General features: G+C 37.0%; 2 protein-coding genes across 4 annotated transcripts in view; both read right to left on the bottom strand.

Moving 5' to 3' along the window:
• The window catches only part of LOC105433871 (uncharacterized), a 65,065-nt gene extending 63,953 nt beyond the window's left edge, over positions 1-1,112 (bottom strand). For both annotated transcript variants that reach the window (XM_089080922.1, XM_011649354.2), the window contains exon 1: positions 367-1,112. In XM_089080922.1, coding sequence (XP_088937048.1) covers positions 367-480 — 114 coding nt within the window. In that variant the 5' untranslated portion in view covers positions 481-1,112. The remainder of the gene's footprint in view (positions 1-366) is intronic.
• A 178-nt stretch (positions 1,113-1,290) lies between these two features.
• On the bottom strand, positions 1,291-12,661 carry LOC105433872 (transketolase-like protein 2). Of its 2 annotated transcripts, none has more exons than XM_011649355.3 (8): positions 12,449-12,661; positions 7,615-7,760; positions 6,971-7,160; positions 6,583-6,817; positions 6,378-6,521; positions 6,081-6,254; positions 5,781-5,996; positions 1,291-5,702 (listed from the first exon to the last, which is right to left on the bottom strand). In XM_011649355.3, the coding sequence occupies exons 1-8, from the start codon at positions 12,553-12,555 to the stop codon at positions 5,031-5,033; spliced, it is 1,884 nt and encodes a 627-aa protein (XP_011647657.2). In that variant the 5' UTR covers positions 12,556-12,661; the 3' UTR covers positions 1,291-5,030. The 2 variants fall into 2 exon arrangements, with proteins under 2 accessions (XP_011647657.2, XP_088937052.1); XM_089080926.1 differs by lacking the exon at positions 12,449-12,661 and adding an exon at positions 8,646-8,872.
• Between the last annotated feature and the right edge of the window lie 1,282 nt (positions 12,662-13,943).

Here is a 13,943-nt window from a genome sequence, read left to right as displayed (position 1 = left end):
TATGCGCCTAACGCTGCCTAATACGAACGCTTATTCGCGTGGACATATATGGAAAGAGGTTACGTTTCCCCCGGGAGCCGATGCTCGGTATGCCAATCGACATGGGGCACGAGAGCGGGCGCGAGAGCCGCTCCGTGCATTCGTAGATACGGAAAAAACGCACGTCGTACGTCACTATGACGTACGGTTAGTCGTCGTCAACGATGCTCCGCATCTATGCACTCGCGACATGTGAGGGAAGAAGAGGTTACACACATCAAGACACCGTCGTCGACGACGACGACGACGACGACGACGACGACGGCGGTGACGGCGAATGCGCGGCGCGAGCATTGACAGATAATGTACGTGCAGGAGTAAACTCACCGTGTGGCTACCATAGGACCTAGGAAGGGTGGTATTGCTGCCGGAGGTAGGGGTAGACACGGGGGTGGCGAGCCGCTGTGCTGTCTCCGTGCGACGAAGACGATGCGTAGACATCAGGCGGCACGGGACGCACCTCGTCAACTATGCCGCTCGTCGTACACACAGGTACCGTGCCGCACGCACCACGTACACGCGCCGTCATCCGGCGACGGTGGATGATGGCAGAGGCGAAGGAAACGAGAAAACAAAACTTCGAGGTAGATCCGGAACTCGCGCGACCTCGCAACACACACGCACGCACGCACGCACGGTACCCCGGACGACGGGAGGGTGGGGAGGAGAGAGCGGAGAATCCACTCGTCGGATATACTCGTCACGAGGCTCCGGAAAGCGCACCAGGAAGCGTAGGATCCCGGCGGCGGCGGCGGCGGCGGCGGCGGCGGCGGCGGCGGCGGTGGCGACGGTGGTGGTGGAGGTGGTGGTGGTGGTGGTGATGATGGTGGTGGTGGCGGTGGCGGCGGCGGATTAATATGGCCGTCCCTCGGTTGACACGGGGGCTCGGATCGCGCGTAAAAGCGAGCGGTTGCAACGGCGGTGTCGACTGCTCGGTGCTGCTGGGGCGACGGCGAGATGGCACGACGCGACAGCGACAGCGACAGCGACAGCGACAGCGGCAGCGACAGCGGCAGCGACGACGACGACGACGACGGGGGCGACAACAGTAACGCACTTTGTTGGCGACCTCGTAGCTCGCGTACGACGCGCACGCATTTGTTTCACTTTCGCGGAGAAACCACCACGCACCACCCACGATCACGATGACTTAGCTGGAGCTTTAGCGCGACAAGACACTCGGCATACGCGTATCTTTTCTTTCTTCTCTCTTCTCCCTCCTCTCTCTCTCTTTCTCTCTTTCTCACTCTGTTTTCCTCTTGTCGGATTTTTTCCACGCGCTTAGCGACCCGGCGCGATCTTGCTGATTTTTCACCGTCGTTTCCTTCCTCACTTCCTCGCCACGATCTTTCTTGGCGAAAAACTCCAATTATATACGCGACTTCTCTCACTCTTTCTCGTTCTCTCTTCACGTAAACGTACGTCCGATGTTCCGGACTACGTTCTCACTTTGCGACGAGCACGTATACGAGTTTCGGAGCACTTCGTATCACTCACTCACACTCTATCTCTCTCCCTCTAACTGGCTGTCCGTCTCTCCTTTCCTTCTCACTCGTTTTCTCTCTATTCCTCTCTCTCTCGCCCTCTCTCTCGCTTGTTCACCCTGGCCTTCCGTCGTCGGCCACCGCCGGGAATACCGAAGAGGAGAAGCACCGTGCGGTCACACGAATCCTACGGGCACTCGATGGGATCAACGGGAACCACCTTCGTTCGCACGTACTCGCTCTCTTTCTCTCTCTCTCTCTCTCTCTCTCTCACGTCTGTTCGTCGCCCGCGACGATGCTCGATGCACGATGGCACGGTCGAGACGGCGCACGCGGACGTACGCACGCACGCACGACTATCTTCACGCTGCGCGAGGACGTGACGCGACCTCGATACGAACGACAACGTCAACATCACCACCGTACGCTTTCGTGGCGGCCATCTTTTTCGGGGATACAGTGGCGATACGCGAATCGCGGAACGTGAAACGCACGCGCGTACATGGGTGTAAGTGCGCGAGGGCGCTGCGCGCGAGCGAGCGAGGTCCACCGCGCGTAGCTATGCTCGCGCCCGGTGTGTGCGTCTGTGTGTTGTGTATACCGTGCAAGAGGGACGTGCAGGGATGCGGCGGGCGTGCAAGAGCCCCAGCACTCAAAAGTATTCTCCTTCGATAATATAAATTACAACAAAAAACGATGTATTCCTCTTATATTAATTATTTCTAGAGAGAGAATCAAGAATTTAATCTTTATAAAAATAAAGCTTCCTTTCAGTTCCATGGAACGAATATTACTTTCCCTGCATATTCCATTTCCTTCGTATTTTTGGCTGTGAAAGAAAGAAAGAGAAACGAAAAAAATTGAAAAACATGGAAAGCACGCATCTTAGAACTAAATGAATTAAATTAGAATATATTTAAAAGTGGTTTTTGAAATAGTAAAACAATGAAATAATAATAAAACAATGACGCTATAGTAGACACTTTTTGTAAATAAATAAATTACATATACATATTTTACGTATATTCGATGATTCCAAATTCGCACATCAAAATATCGGAGCATCTCGAATGGTAATCGTTTCCGATGCGTCCCTGGCACGACGCACACGCGGTGGTCAAACATGTCACGTACGCGGCCGTCGTGTGGAGCACGCGATACCGGCTGGGTTCCGTGGAAGGGGATGAAGTAGTGCGCACAAGCGCGCACACGAACGCTCAGCGGCCATGACAGCCTGGTTGACGAGCGGACTTCCGACGGAACGCGGAACCGACCGACCATCGTTCCGCGCGTTCACCGGGAAGTTATGGCGCCACATTCGACCGCCTCGGAAAACCAACGAGGAATCTGAGAGCGGCCCACACCGGCCTTTTTAACGCAACCATTAAAGCACTAGCGCCAACTAAGAAAGTGGACGTAAATTATTTAGCCATGTCCATTTTTCTGCACTGCTGATATATCATTTTTCTTTTTAATCCGTATCCGATTGTTCCCTAATTTGTTCATAAATGGAATCACATTTTTGGCTTTGTATAATATGGGACTAAACTTTATTCTGTTAGAATTTTCTTGTTAGAAAAATCATAAATATTTAATTTCCTTTTCTTTAAATGATTTTACTTTTATCGAATTGCAATCAATGAATCTTGATATTAAAATTTTCTAATTGAATAAAATTAAAAAATTAGATCTCAAATAAAATTAAATTCAATAAGAATAAATTTGTAAAGAGCTCCCTCTACATCTCTACTGATTAGAATCGATCCTCTTTTGTTTAGATGTGTGTTCTTTTTATTTCTTTTGTTGTTTGGAATTTATTTCGCATTAATATAGAGATTAACCAGTGTGCAGAAAAAGTGAATGTGACTTACATTCACTTTCTCAATTGGCGCTAGTGCGCGAACATGCAATGATTACAAAATCAACCGTCGTCACTCTTACATTTATTTTTGCCGTGATCAACATTGTCACCGATAATCGGAGCTCATGTAAAAGTACACTCTTGCAAATGCTTTGAAATTCTCCGTTTATTCATCTAATTCAATGTTATTGTATATATTTAAAATTAAAAATAAGCTAATAAATTTGAAAGACAGCCGTATAAAATGTCAGCGCCAAAATTTTAAATTTTGCGCTTGATTAAATTTTCTTACTTAACAAATTACTACTTATTTCGAAATAATGCCGTTCAATAGCATCGAATTTCTCTTTATTCTAATCAAATGAAATTTTAACAAGATAAATGTGATTTTATAAATTAAGGCTAATAATCTGAATGTAGATTTTTAAAAATATTTAATTTAAAATTAATTTTTCACGGCACACTCTTGAGATGTAAAAATTTCTTTTAAAAACTAATTTGCAAAAAAACCGTATCTCTTTTAAATTTTGCTATTCGCTTAACATTTATATTTTATTTAATTAGAAAACGATAAATATTAATTTCATTATTTTTTGTTTAATATACGATAATTTTTTTCGATTTCAAATGTATTTTGAATTTCATGAATTTCATTATTTCCATGAGTGGAACTTAAATTTCTGCTATTTAAAATAGAAGCTTGAATGAAGTTATTTTCTTTGAAGAAGTTAAACAGAGAGCAAAAGGGAATAAATGAAAACAGTTTTTTTGAAATATAATTCTATTTCCACTTGATGTTCTATAAATCATCCCCTCAAAAAAAAACAATTTCAATATTTCACTCTTGTGCTTTGTAACAAATATAAAAATGTTAAAAATATTTTTAACAATACAAAACATCAAGTATGAAATTTCTTTAAGGAATAAACTTCCTTACGTTAGAAAAACGTTATATAAACCTGTGTTTACAAATTTGTCGTCTTATATAAATCGTAAATATGAATATAAAGATACTTTTTTCTCAACAGATATATATATTCGATGGCTTAGAAATAAATGCTTTTGTTGATTACATGTACAATCAATGTACATTAAGCTGGTTTTTTAGAGCAAAGCTTGAAACTTGTTTTTTTTATTCTGATTTCATCTGTAAGCCGGACTATCTTCGTGGCTTAAAAAATTAAATTCTATCAAAGTTGTAATAGTTTCAATCTTCGCTCTATATAAGTGTCTTAACTCTTTCACTATCACGGGTGACTAAAGTCGCTTGCCACAAAATGTTCTTCACATACCATGAGATTAAAATCGCTCGAAAAGATCAAATCAAATAAAGTAATTGCGAATAAGTAATACAAGGCCTATAGAGATTGGACGAGAGAAACATGGCTGATAGATTGAATTATGAACAAGTAAACTCAAAACGCTAAAGACGTTTGTATGTGAACTGTACTTATGGCACAGCAGTCGGTTTAGCAAAAACGGTCAAGGGCCAAACCAGCGGTAGCGAAAGGGTTAGGAAGGATGGTAAGGAAGATGGAATGTTTCATCATATTACTCCATCAAAATTTGTGCTTTGGAAAAATAGAAATATTGTTTGTACATAGACAGTTCCTCTTCGATCTAATCAGCGATCTGAAGTTGCAAAATTAATATTTTACGATTTCTTGTACCGCCGCGACAATGTTACGTGCACTGATGCCATAATTATCGAGCAATACTGCTGGCGGGCCAGAACGCGGCACGTCTGGTACTGCTAACTTCTTTACTATTATAGTTCTTTCCAAAGCGACCGCGGATTGAACTGTCTCTCCCAGACCTCCCTGAGTGTAATGGTCCTCAACAGTAACGATTCTGCCGTCAACCTCTTTAGCATTCTTTATGATCGTTTGCGCATCAATAGGTTTAATTGTGAATGGATCAATTACACGAATGTTGATTCCAACTTTGGCTAATTCGTCTGCCGCCTTTAACGCCTCGTGCAATGTTACACCGGCACCAATCACGAGCGCTTGATCCTTCGCGGAAGACCTGACCACTTTGGCTTTACCGATAGCCAGTGACTCATCGTTCTTGTACAAAACGGCTGTAGCCGGACGAGAAGTGCGAATAAAACAGATGCCTTTGGTGTTAGCCGCCAATTCGACAGCGCGCTCCGTTGACACAGCGTCACTCGGATAAAAGATAGTAGAACCCGGAACAGCGCGGAACATGGCGATATCCTCTAAGCCCATTTGCGAAGGTCCATCTTCGCCGATAGACACGCCACAATGCGAGCCAACAAAGTTCACGTTCGTTTGTGATATTGCACCCATGCGGATCTGTAATAGAAGTTAATAACACATTTACCTATTTCTTCATTATTATATTAATTTTCATGAATCTAATTTGTGCCTCACTTGATCGAAAGCACGCGTGAAAAACGTTGCGAAAGCTGAGACAAATGCGACAGTGCGGTCTCTGCAAGCAGCACCAATTGCAACACCCACAACATTTTGTTCGGCGATGAATCCTTCGATAAATCTAGCCGAATCAACTGTTTTTATCTTCTCAGCATAAGTAGAATTCTTCGTATCACCATCCAGAGCTATGACACGAGGATTACTCTTTGCAAGCTAAAATAAGATAATTGGAAGATACGTTTTAACACTGTATTTTATTCAGGCAAATTCTTTAAACCAATAACAATAACAACATACTTTTGCAAGAGCCGTGCCATAAGCCAATCTAGTAGCTACTTGTTCACCTAGCTTGTAATTTGGAGGTGAAGCCAATGTGATATTGCTGATGTCTACAAGAGGAGCATCGTCGACAATCGGCTTTTGTGGATGCAGTCCAAGAGGACCAGAATTCTTCAAAAGTCCAGTCAAGTGCTGTAAAATTACAAATTAAATATATTAAAATAAAAATTATTGTAAATTCTTAAGTTTTATTATTAATATCCAAACATTACTATGTTACATTATTATGCATACATTGATATTAGTGTAATATACCTGAATAACTTCAGTTGCCTTGTTACCCAAAGGCTTGCCATGCCAGTTATCCAGATCTTCAATCTCAGGGAAGTTTTTACCTTTAAAAGTCTTAGCTAAAATGGCAGTGGGACGTCCTTTTGTATTTTGTGCTTCATGAAAAGCCTAAAACAACACAATTTTATTAGTAAGTTCAATTAGATTATCATTTAATTAGCATACATACCTTCGCCAATTCTTCCACATCGTGGCCATCCACAACCAAGGCATTAAAACCAAAGGCCTCTAATCTTTTGCGGTAAACTTCCATATTGTGTTGCAATGAGGTCGGCTCACTCTGTCCGAGACGATTGATATCAAAAATGGCACAAAGGTTGTCTAACTTATAATAAGATGAAAAATGAAGAGCCTCCCAAATGGAACCTTCAGCCGATTCTCCATCACCAATCAAACAATAAATACTAAAAGAATAAACATATATATGTTATTAAAGAAATTAAAAAAGAAAAAATTAAAATAAAATTGAACATTGTAAAAATAACATTGTTAAAATAATTTACATTATATGTATAAAACTAATTTGTTAAATATATAATAGATATAAAAAAGCGTACCGATAACTGGCTTTATCGTAATTCTTTCCGACATAAGCCATGCCTGCAGCGATTGAGAGGCCTTGTCCTAATGAACCAGTTCCTACATCTACAAAATTAAGCCTTGGGGTAGGATGTCCTTCTAAATCGCTATCGAATTTTCTCAAATTCAACAACTCGCTAGATGGAAACAAGCCTGCTTCCGCCCATGCTGTAATATAAATGTTAAATATATTACTATAAAACAATTATTTAATGGATTATAATGTAGTAAATTAATAAATTTCATCATTCAACATATCATCAAATATTCATCATATTAATTTAATTTAGACATATTAAAATATTTAGTGTATGATATTTACAATATATATATATATATATATATATATATATATATATATATATATATATATATATATAATTACATTAACGTATAAGAGAGATGATACATGACTTCTTCAATTTTCGTGACTTCGTATGAGAGTCGACTCGTAATCGGAATTCGATCTCGATTCTCATCTCATACATGTTTTTTATCAGAGTTGATTTAAAAAATTTGGAGATTGTAAATGAAAGAGTTATGAGGTGAACAATAACTCGTATTGGTAACTCAGTATTTATTCACTCAAAGTAGCATAGGAATTTATTAACAGTAAACTTACCTGCATAAAGAATTGGAGCTGCATGGCCTTTGCTGAGGACAAATCTATCACTATTTGGGTCACGTGGCGCTGATACTTTGTACCGCATTGTGTGGAAGAAGAGAACGGATATAATTTCCGCCATGGACGAACATGATGTCGGATGTCTGGAGTAAAATGAAATATAAATCAATAGAGAATCGAATACAATCCGAATGACTTAATTTTAATTTCACAAAAGAAAAATAAGTTCATGAGTGATAATGTAATAACTTCATAAATAATAATCATTTTCTGTCTTCGAAATATTGGTTCATATCGACGATAAAGTTTTGTTCACTTCTGTGTTTCTTTAATCTGTTTTTCTAAAATCACTCACTTACCATCGTGGCAAGGTCAAAATATCGATAATGTGATATCAAAATATCCTATCTTCGAACATATGCAACCTTTCTTCTCAGGGTCACAAAAACAACATTGCGATATTCATGGATTTAATCAACATTCATTACAAAATATGTTACATAACTTATCATTATTTGTGATCATTTCATTTAAAGTCACACGATTAAAGTCTTATAATTTTTTCTTGTAAATTTTTCTACATTTGGTTTTAGAAAATTATTATTATTTATCAAAAAAATAAATAAAGATGAATGAAAGTTGAATTCAGCAAAAATTTGAAAAAAATTCATCGTAAAATCTATTATTAAACACTAATATAACAATAACTTTATATTTTTATCTAGTATATATTTAAAACATATATTAATATATTTAACACATTCACTATTACAATAATCGCCGATGCTTAACATTGTTGCTCACAATTAATATATGTATAACAAATGAATATATTTTCATTTACTACATCTTGTTTTTCATTAGAAACTAAACTAATGTAATTAAATCTAGAAACTTGGCGGAATGTGTTAATACGATTTAAAAATTAAAAATAATATCTTTCTCTAGACAGAAGGAAGCCTGATGTCTGTAGAGGCAATCCACGTTAATCAATTAGGTAAAGATAATTTACAATATTCTCGTCGTACCCGCTTTTCGATGCCTCAGTCGCTCGCACGCACTCGATACGCAGCTTATTGGCCAGATCCTGAAGCTTTTCCATATTCGTGTCTCGTACCATCGTGAACTGAACTACACTCAAAGTCTTCCGAAACTATCGTTAACAGCCGAGCGTTCGATCGCGACTGCCGGCGAGAGGAGTTTCGGCAAACGAAATGAAACGACTGCGCGCGATTATCTCCCTACCTCTTCGTCTCGTCGCAATACGACGACGACGACGACGACGACGATAAATTGCTCCGAATATATAGGGTGTGTCATGAAACATGAAATACTAAGAGAAAGAGAAGAAGCGTTCTATAAGCGTAGAATAGCTTTTCCGTTTTCAAGTACTCGAGATATCATTTTCCAAGACTAGACACGCTCTCCTACTTAAATTGCTATTTGTACTTGAATTTATGCTTTAACCGTGCAATTAATTATTCTAATTATTTTAAATTTATACATATAAAATTAAAAAATAACAAAGATTTATCAGCCTTAGAGATTATTACACTTGTCTTTGTGTTCCTTTATCTCGATTTCTACTACAATTACCTGGGTTTTACGTGACCCGAAGCTGTAAACTTAAAGCGGAAAATCAAGATGATATCACTCCCTATTTTCGCCGAGTATACTTTAGATAATCATTCAACAAAGTATGTAAATGCAACTTTGCATTTACAGTAAAATTGCGTAGAACATACAACGTTTGCCGCGCGTACGTAGTATCGATTTGCATACCAATAATTCATATGTATATTTCGATAGACGTCTCTTACATAATCGAAATTATTCGCTTTTCTAAAAAACGCTTTTCTAAAAAAAAATTTTTTTTTAATTGATATTTGATTTGATTGAATCTTCGTATATGGCTTAAACAAATTTCGATTTCTTTCTCTATAACATCTTTAAAAATATAATTCTCTTTTCTTTTTTATTTTTTTTTTAATTGAATCTGAAGTATAACATTATGTAACTTTAAAGTCACATATTCATATATCTATATTTTTAAATATTATTTAATTTTCATCATAATTTAGCACAGCATTTTATTGTTATATCATTTTTTGGTAACAAAGCAGTCTGATTTTATAATTTTATAATAAAAAGAAATCAAGATTTTTATTAAAAACCTAATTTTTATAATAAAATATTAAGAAACTAAAAATTAATTTAAAAAAACGAGAATAAAAATTGGTAATATAAGGCTGATAAATCTTTGTTATTTTTTAATTTATATATATAAATTTCAAATAATTAATTGTCAGTTTATAGTCCATAATCAATACATTAATACATTAGTACATTAATACATTAAGTATATTTTTTTTTGTGTATTTATGTATAAAAAAGGTTTGAGTTATATATTAATGAATATCTGTCTTTGTATAAGAATTTGGATAACTCCTTTTTATTTATTATATTCGAAATTGTGTAAATTGTTTGTTAGAAAGTTTAATGCACTGCTTTTATCGTATTTCCTCTACGCTGCGTGACCTCGATAAATGCAAGTGTATGACTCCTTCACTTCTTACCTAGTTCTTATAATCATTCCCACACAAATCAAGAAATATAAAATGACAATCGAGAAAGATATTATTCATCAAGTCAATTCTTACAAGCTATCCTTGCGAGATGTAACGGTTTATTTTTTTTCCGTTATTAAACAACGCGTATTTTTGTATCATTGAATTTTTTATCATTAAAAATGTTAACTTATTAACTTTAAATATAGACAATAATATAACAAATTAAACAAATCCGAAAATTTGAATCTTTATGTAATTTGTACAGGATATCGTCGCATTCAATTGGCAGAATAATATAAATATAAATTACAATTTAATATAATAACATAAATACATATAAATTACAACTTCTCTTTTCTACTTTGACGAAAATTGTGAAAATGCTGGAAATGGGAATCATAGAGCGTGAGAACGTGCTGACAGTCTCTTTCAAAGAAAAACTAAGCTAGCAATTTCCTAAATTAGATCGCCGTAGCGACATTCCGGCAGTGGCGACGCAACGAAAAAAGATCATGGTTAGTGTGTGAGAAAAATTTTATAATTTAGTTTAACATGACATAATTTAAGTAATGAATCTCGTATACAAAAAATTGCTAACGTTAAAAAATGATATTAAAAAGAATAAAGGGATGCATACTTTTTCCACTTTCCATTTTAAAACATAAATATGCGAGAATCGATAAAATTATATCGAGACAGATTATGTTAGTACACATCCTGTAATTTATATCGATTGTTGCTTCTTTTCTGTTCGTCATGAATAGAATCCAAATTCATTTGATTACAAAATACGAAACTATGAAGAAACTGTGTTGAGGAAACTGAAATTACCAAGTTTGAGTATTTTAGTTCTCTTAGTTAACTAATTAGAAATAATAGAACTAGTTAATTTCAAATAAGTTAACTTTCAACTGTCTAGCTAATTATTTCTTAAAACACATTAATTCTAACTTTTCAATCTTTTTATAAATTAAAATCTTCTATCATGTAATTTTTTATGTTCTATCATTCAAAGTAATCTAATTTTTAAAAAATTACATTTAATTTCAATATAAATAAACTTTTTAAAATTATTTTTAAATTTAAAATTATTCTTAATTTTAAAATTCAAGTTTTTTGTTCATGCAACTGAATTAATTTTAAAACCCATTAACTTTAACTTAACTTGAGTAGAAAAACTAATTTATCCAATCTTAGATCCAATCTAAATTTCACTATATACTTTCGTCTTCATAATTCTTTTTAAAACTGCCTGATTTTTTTACATTTTACTTTAATTAAAATCTTTATACTTATCTTGATATTTTGAACAATTTCACTTCTTTTGGTATTACATTAATTTGCAACTCCTTAAAATCGTAAAATTTTATTGAAAAAAACCGAAAAACTCTTTTTTTGAATGTTTCATTTATTTTTTATTTCAAACGCAAAATAGAAGCTCAATTCTCATGCAGATTCCATCACAATTCCCTTAATATTTTAAAATCAAGATCGAAAGATAGAAAATTTCAACCCGGATATTCTTCTAAAAATTTATTCGATCTCTCGTTCACCTTCGTGGTGCAGAATTGGACTGCTTTCAGAGACTAATAAAAAGCACTATTATTATAAATTAAGTCAATACCGGAAATCGTATGAATGAATTTAAACGCTGAATCAGTATTTTGTATTTGCACTTTGCACAACTGCATTTTAATTCGTATAATATAAATAGTCGCGTTTCATTAATGCATAATCATGACGCTCTTATCAGGAATCGCGAGGATCTATATATCGGATCATGAAAACGTCTCAAAATATGTACATATTCTTTCTTGAGCCATACTCATTTAATTTATAATCCATGTTATAAAAATACATATTAAACGCGCGAGTATCAGGTTAACGCGCGTGTCAAATTTTTTTTAACTTTGCTTCTCCTGCAGTTTTTTAACTCCTCTCCGTCACCCTTCTTCTCCCCGACCGTCCTTCACGGCTCACCGTCTGCCGTTTCAAATGCAAATAAAGCGGGAAGACAGATGAAGGTAACGTCTCGATGTCGTCTCGATCGATAGCAACAAATTACGCGGGAACTTCCGAACCTGCGGTTACATCATTATCGCGCGACCACGTTCTCGCTTATCATCATCACCCGAGCGGTGACGGCGGTGCCCCTCGCTTCTCCTCCCCGCGGGTTCGTTTCGCCGGTTGGCGCGCGACGCGCTCATTATCCTCATCGGTGATTGAAGAAGGAACGATATATATAGTTGGGTCTTACTTACCCGGATTTACTGGCCTGCGTGGCCTCGACCGCGTGAATCCTCAATTTGTTCGCGATGTCCCGCAGCTCCTGGGTAGTCTTCGACTGTAGCTTGTGATAGTTCGCCATGTTTCATCCGCGTACCTGCCTGCCTGCAACTCGCTTTGGGACGGATCCTCGTGGCTTTTTCGACGGTCTCCGTAAAAATGTAACGAGCGTGCGCGTGCAACAAGTACGTAGATTCGCGGGAGCCGAAAATCGCCGAGCGCAGCCGAGCGTGGCCGAGTACGGTCTATAGACGTAGACGTAGACGCGTTCCGATATTCACTGGTCTAGTTTACATCGAAGTCTTCAATTCGATTTTACTTTGGTATGGATTAAGTTTAATATGCTGTTTCCATCGGAAGTAAAGATTTGTGGATCGAAGCGAGATTGAAATGACCGCAATTTGTCGCGTTTCCATCGACTCAAATCTGATTCTACGTCGTATTAGGAGCGAATTAAGACATAGGTGGAAACTAGATGTCAGTACTGAAAATCTATAACGTGACCTAAACTATACGTGACCTAAACTATATATTTTCAGTACTGGCGGAATATCGGAACGCGGTCGTCTAGTTTCTATCGAGCTTTAAGCTAATAGTGCATAGAAAAATGTAGCAAAGTCATACGCACAGTGAAGGAAATATTAAGAACGGAAATGAATATTAAATTTTGGAAATGAAAATCTTATATTTATTTGCGTGCGTTACGTTTAATCTTTATTCCGAATTTTTATTTCCTAAATTTAATATTTATTCCTGTTCCTAATATTTCCTCCATTGTATGCAGGGCTTAAATATTAAATTTTAAAAATAGAAATTAGAAATAATAATTAAACGACGATTAATGCTGGATTCAGATCAGCGCGATGACACAATATTTCGAGAAAAGCTGTATTCATTGGATATCGCATCGTGTGTCGTGTTATCGCGCTGGTCTGAATCCAGCATAAAACGACGAAATTTCAGAATTTTCTTGAAAATTTTACGAGAGTCATCTGAAAAGTTTTGAGCCTAATATAGGAACAAGTATTTTTTCAATCAAATTCAGCTTTATTTTTCAACATAATCTCCTTTTAAGTCAATACACTTTTTCCAGCGATGCTTCCACTCCTTTAACCCATTCAAATAATAGTTGGCGTCTTGCTTTGCAAAATAGGCTTCTACAAATGCGATGATCTCCTTGTTCGACGAAAATTTTTGTTTCCTGAGCCAAACTTTAAGTCTAGGAAATAAGAAAAAGTTGCTAGGAGCCAGATCTGGTGAATATGGTGGGTGGTCAATCAATTCGAACTGCAATTCGTGAATTTTTGCCATGGCGACCACCGAAGTGTGAGCCGGTGTGTTATCTTGATGGAACAGCACTTTCTTTTTCTTCAAATGTGGCCGTTTTTTTGCAATTTCTGTCTTTAGCTTGTCAATTAATGATGCATAGTATACCCCCGTTATTGTTTTACCTTTTTCAAGATAGTCGAT

The sequence above is a fragment of the Pogonomyrmex barbatus genome, unplaced genomic scaffold, assembly GCF_055798465.1.
Source record: "Pogonomyrmex barbatus isolate J1 unplaced genomic scaffold, ASM5579846v1 scaffold4, whole genome shotgun sequence".
Classification (NCBI taxonomy): Eukaryota; Metazoa; Arthropoda; class Insecta; order Hymenoptera; family Formicidae; genus Pogonomyrmex; species Pogonomyrmex barbatus.
The sequence above is the reverse complement of the archived record's forward strand: the minus strand, read 5'-3'. Positions and strand labels throughout refer to the sequence as shown.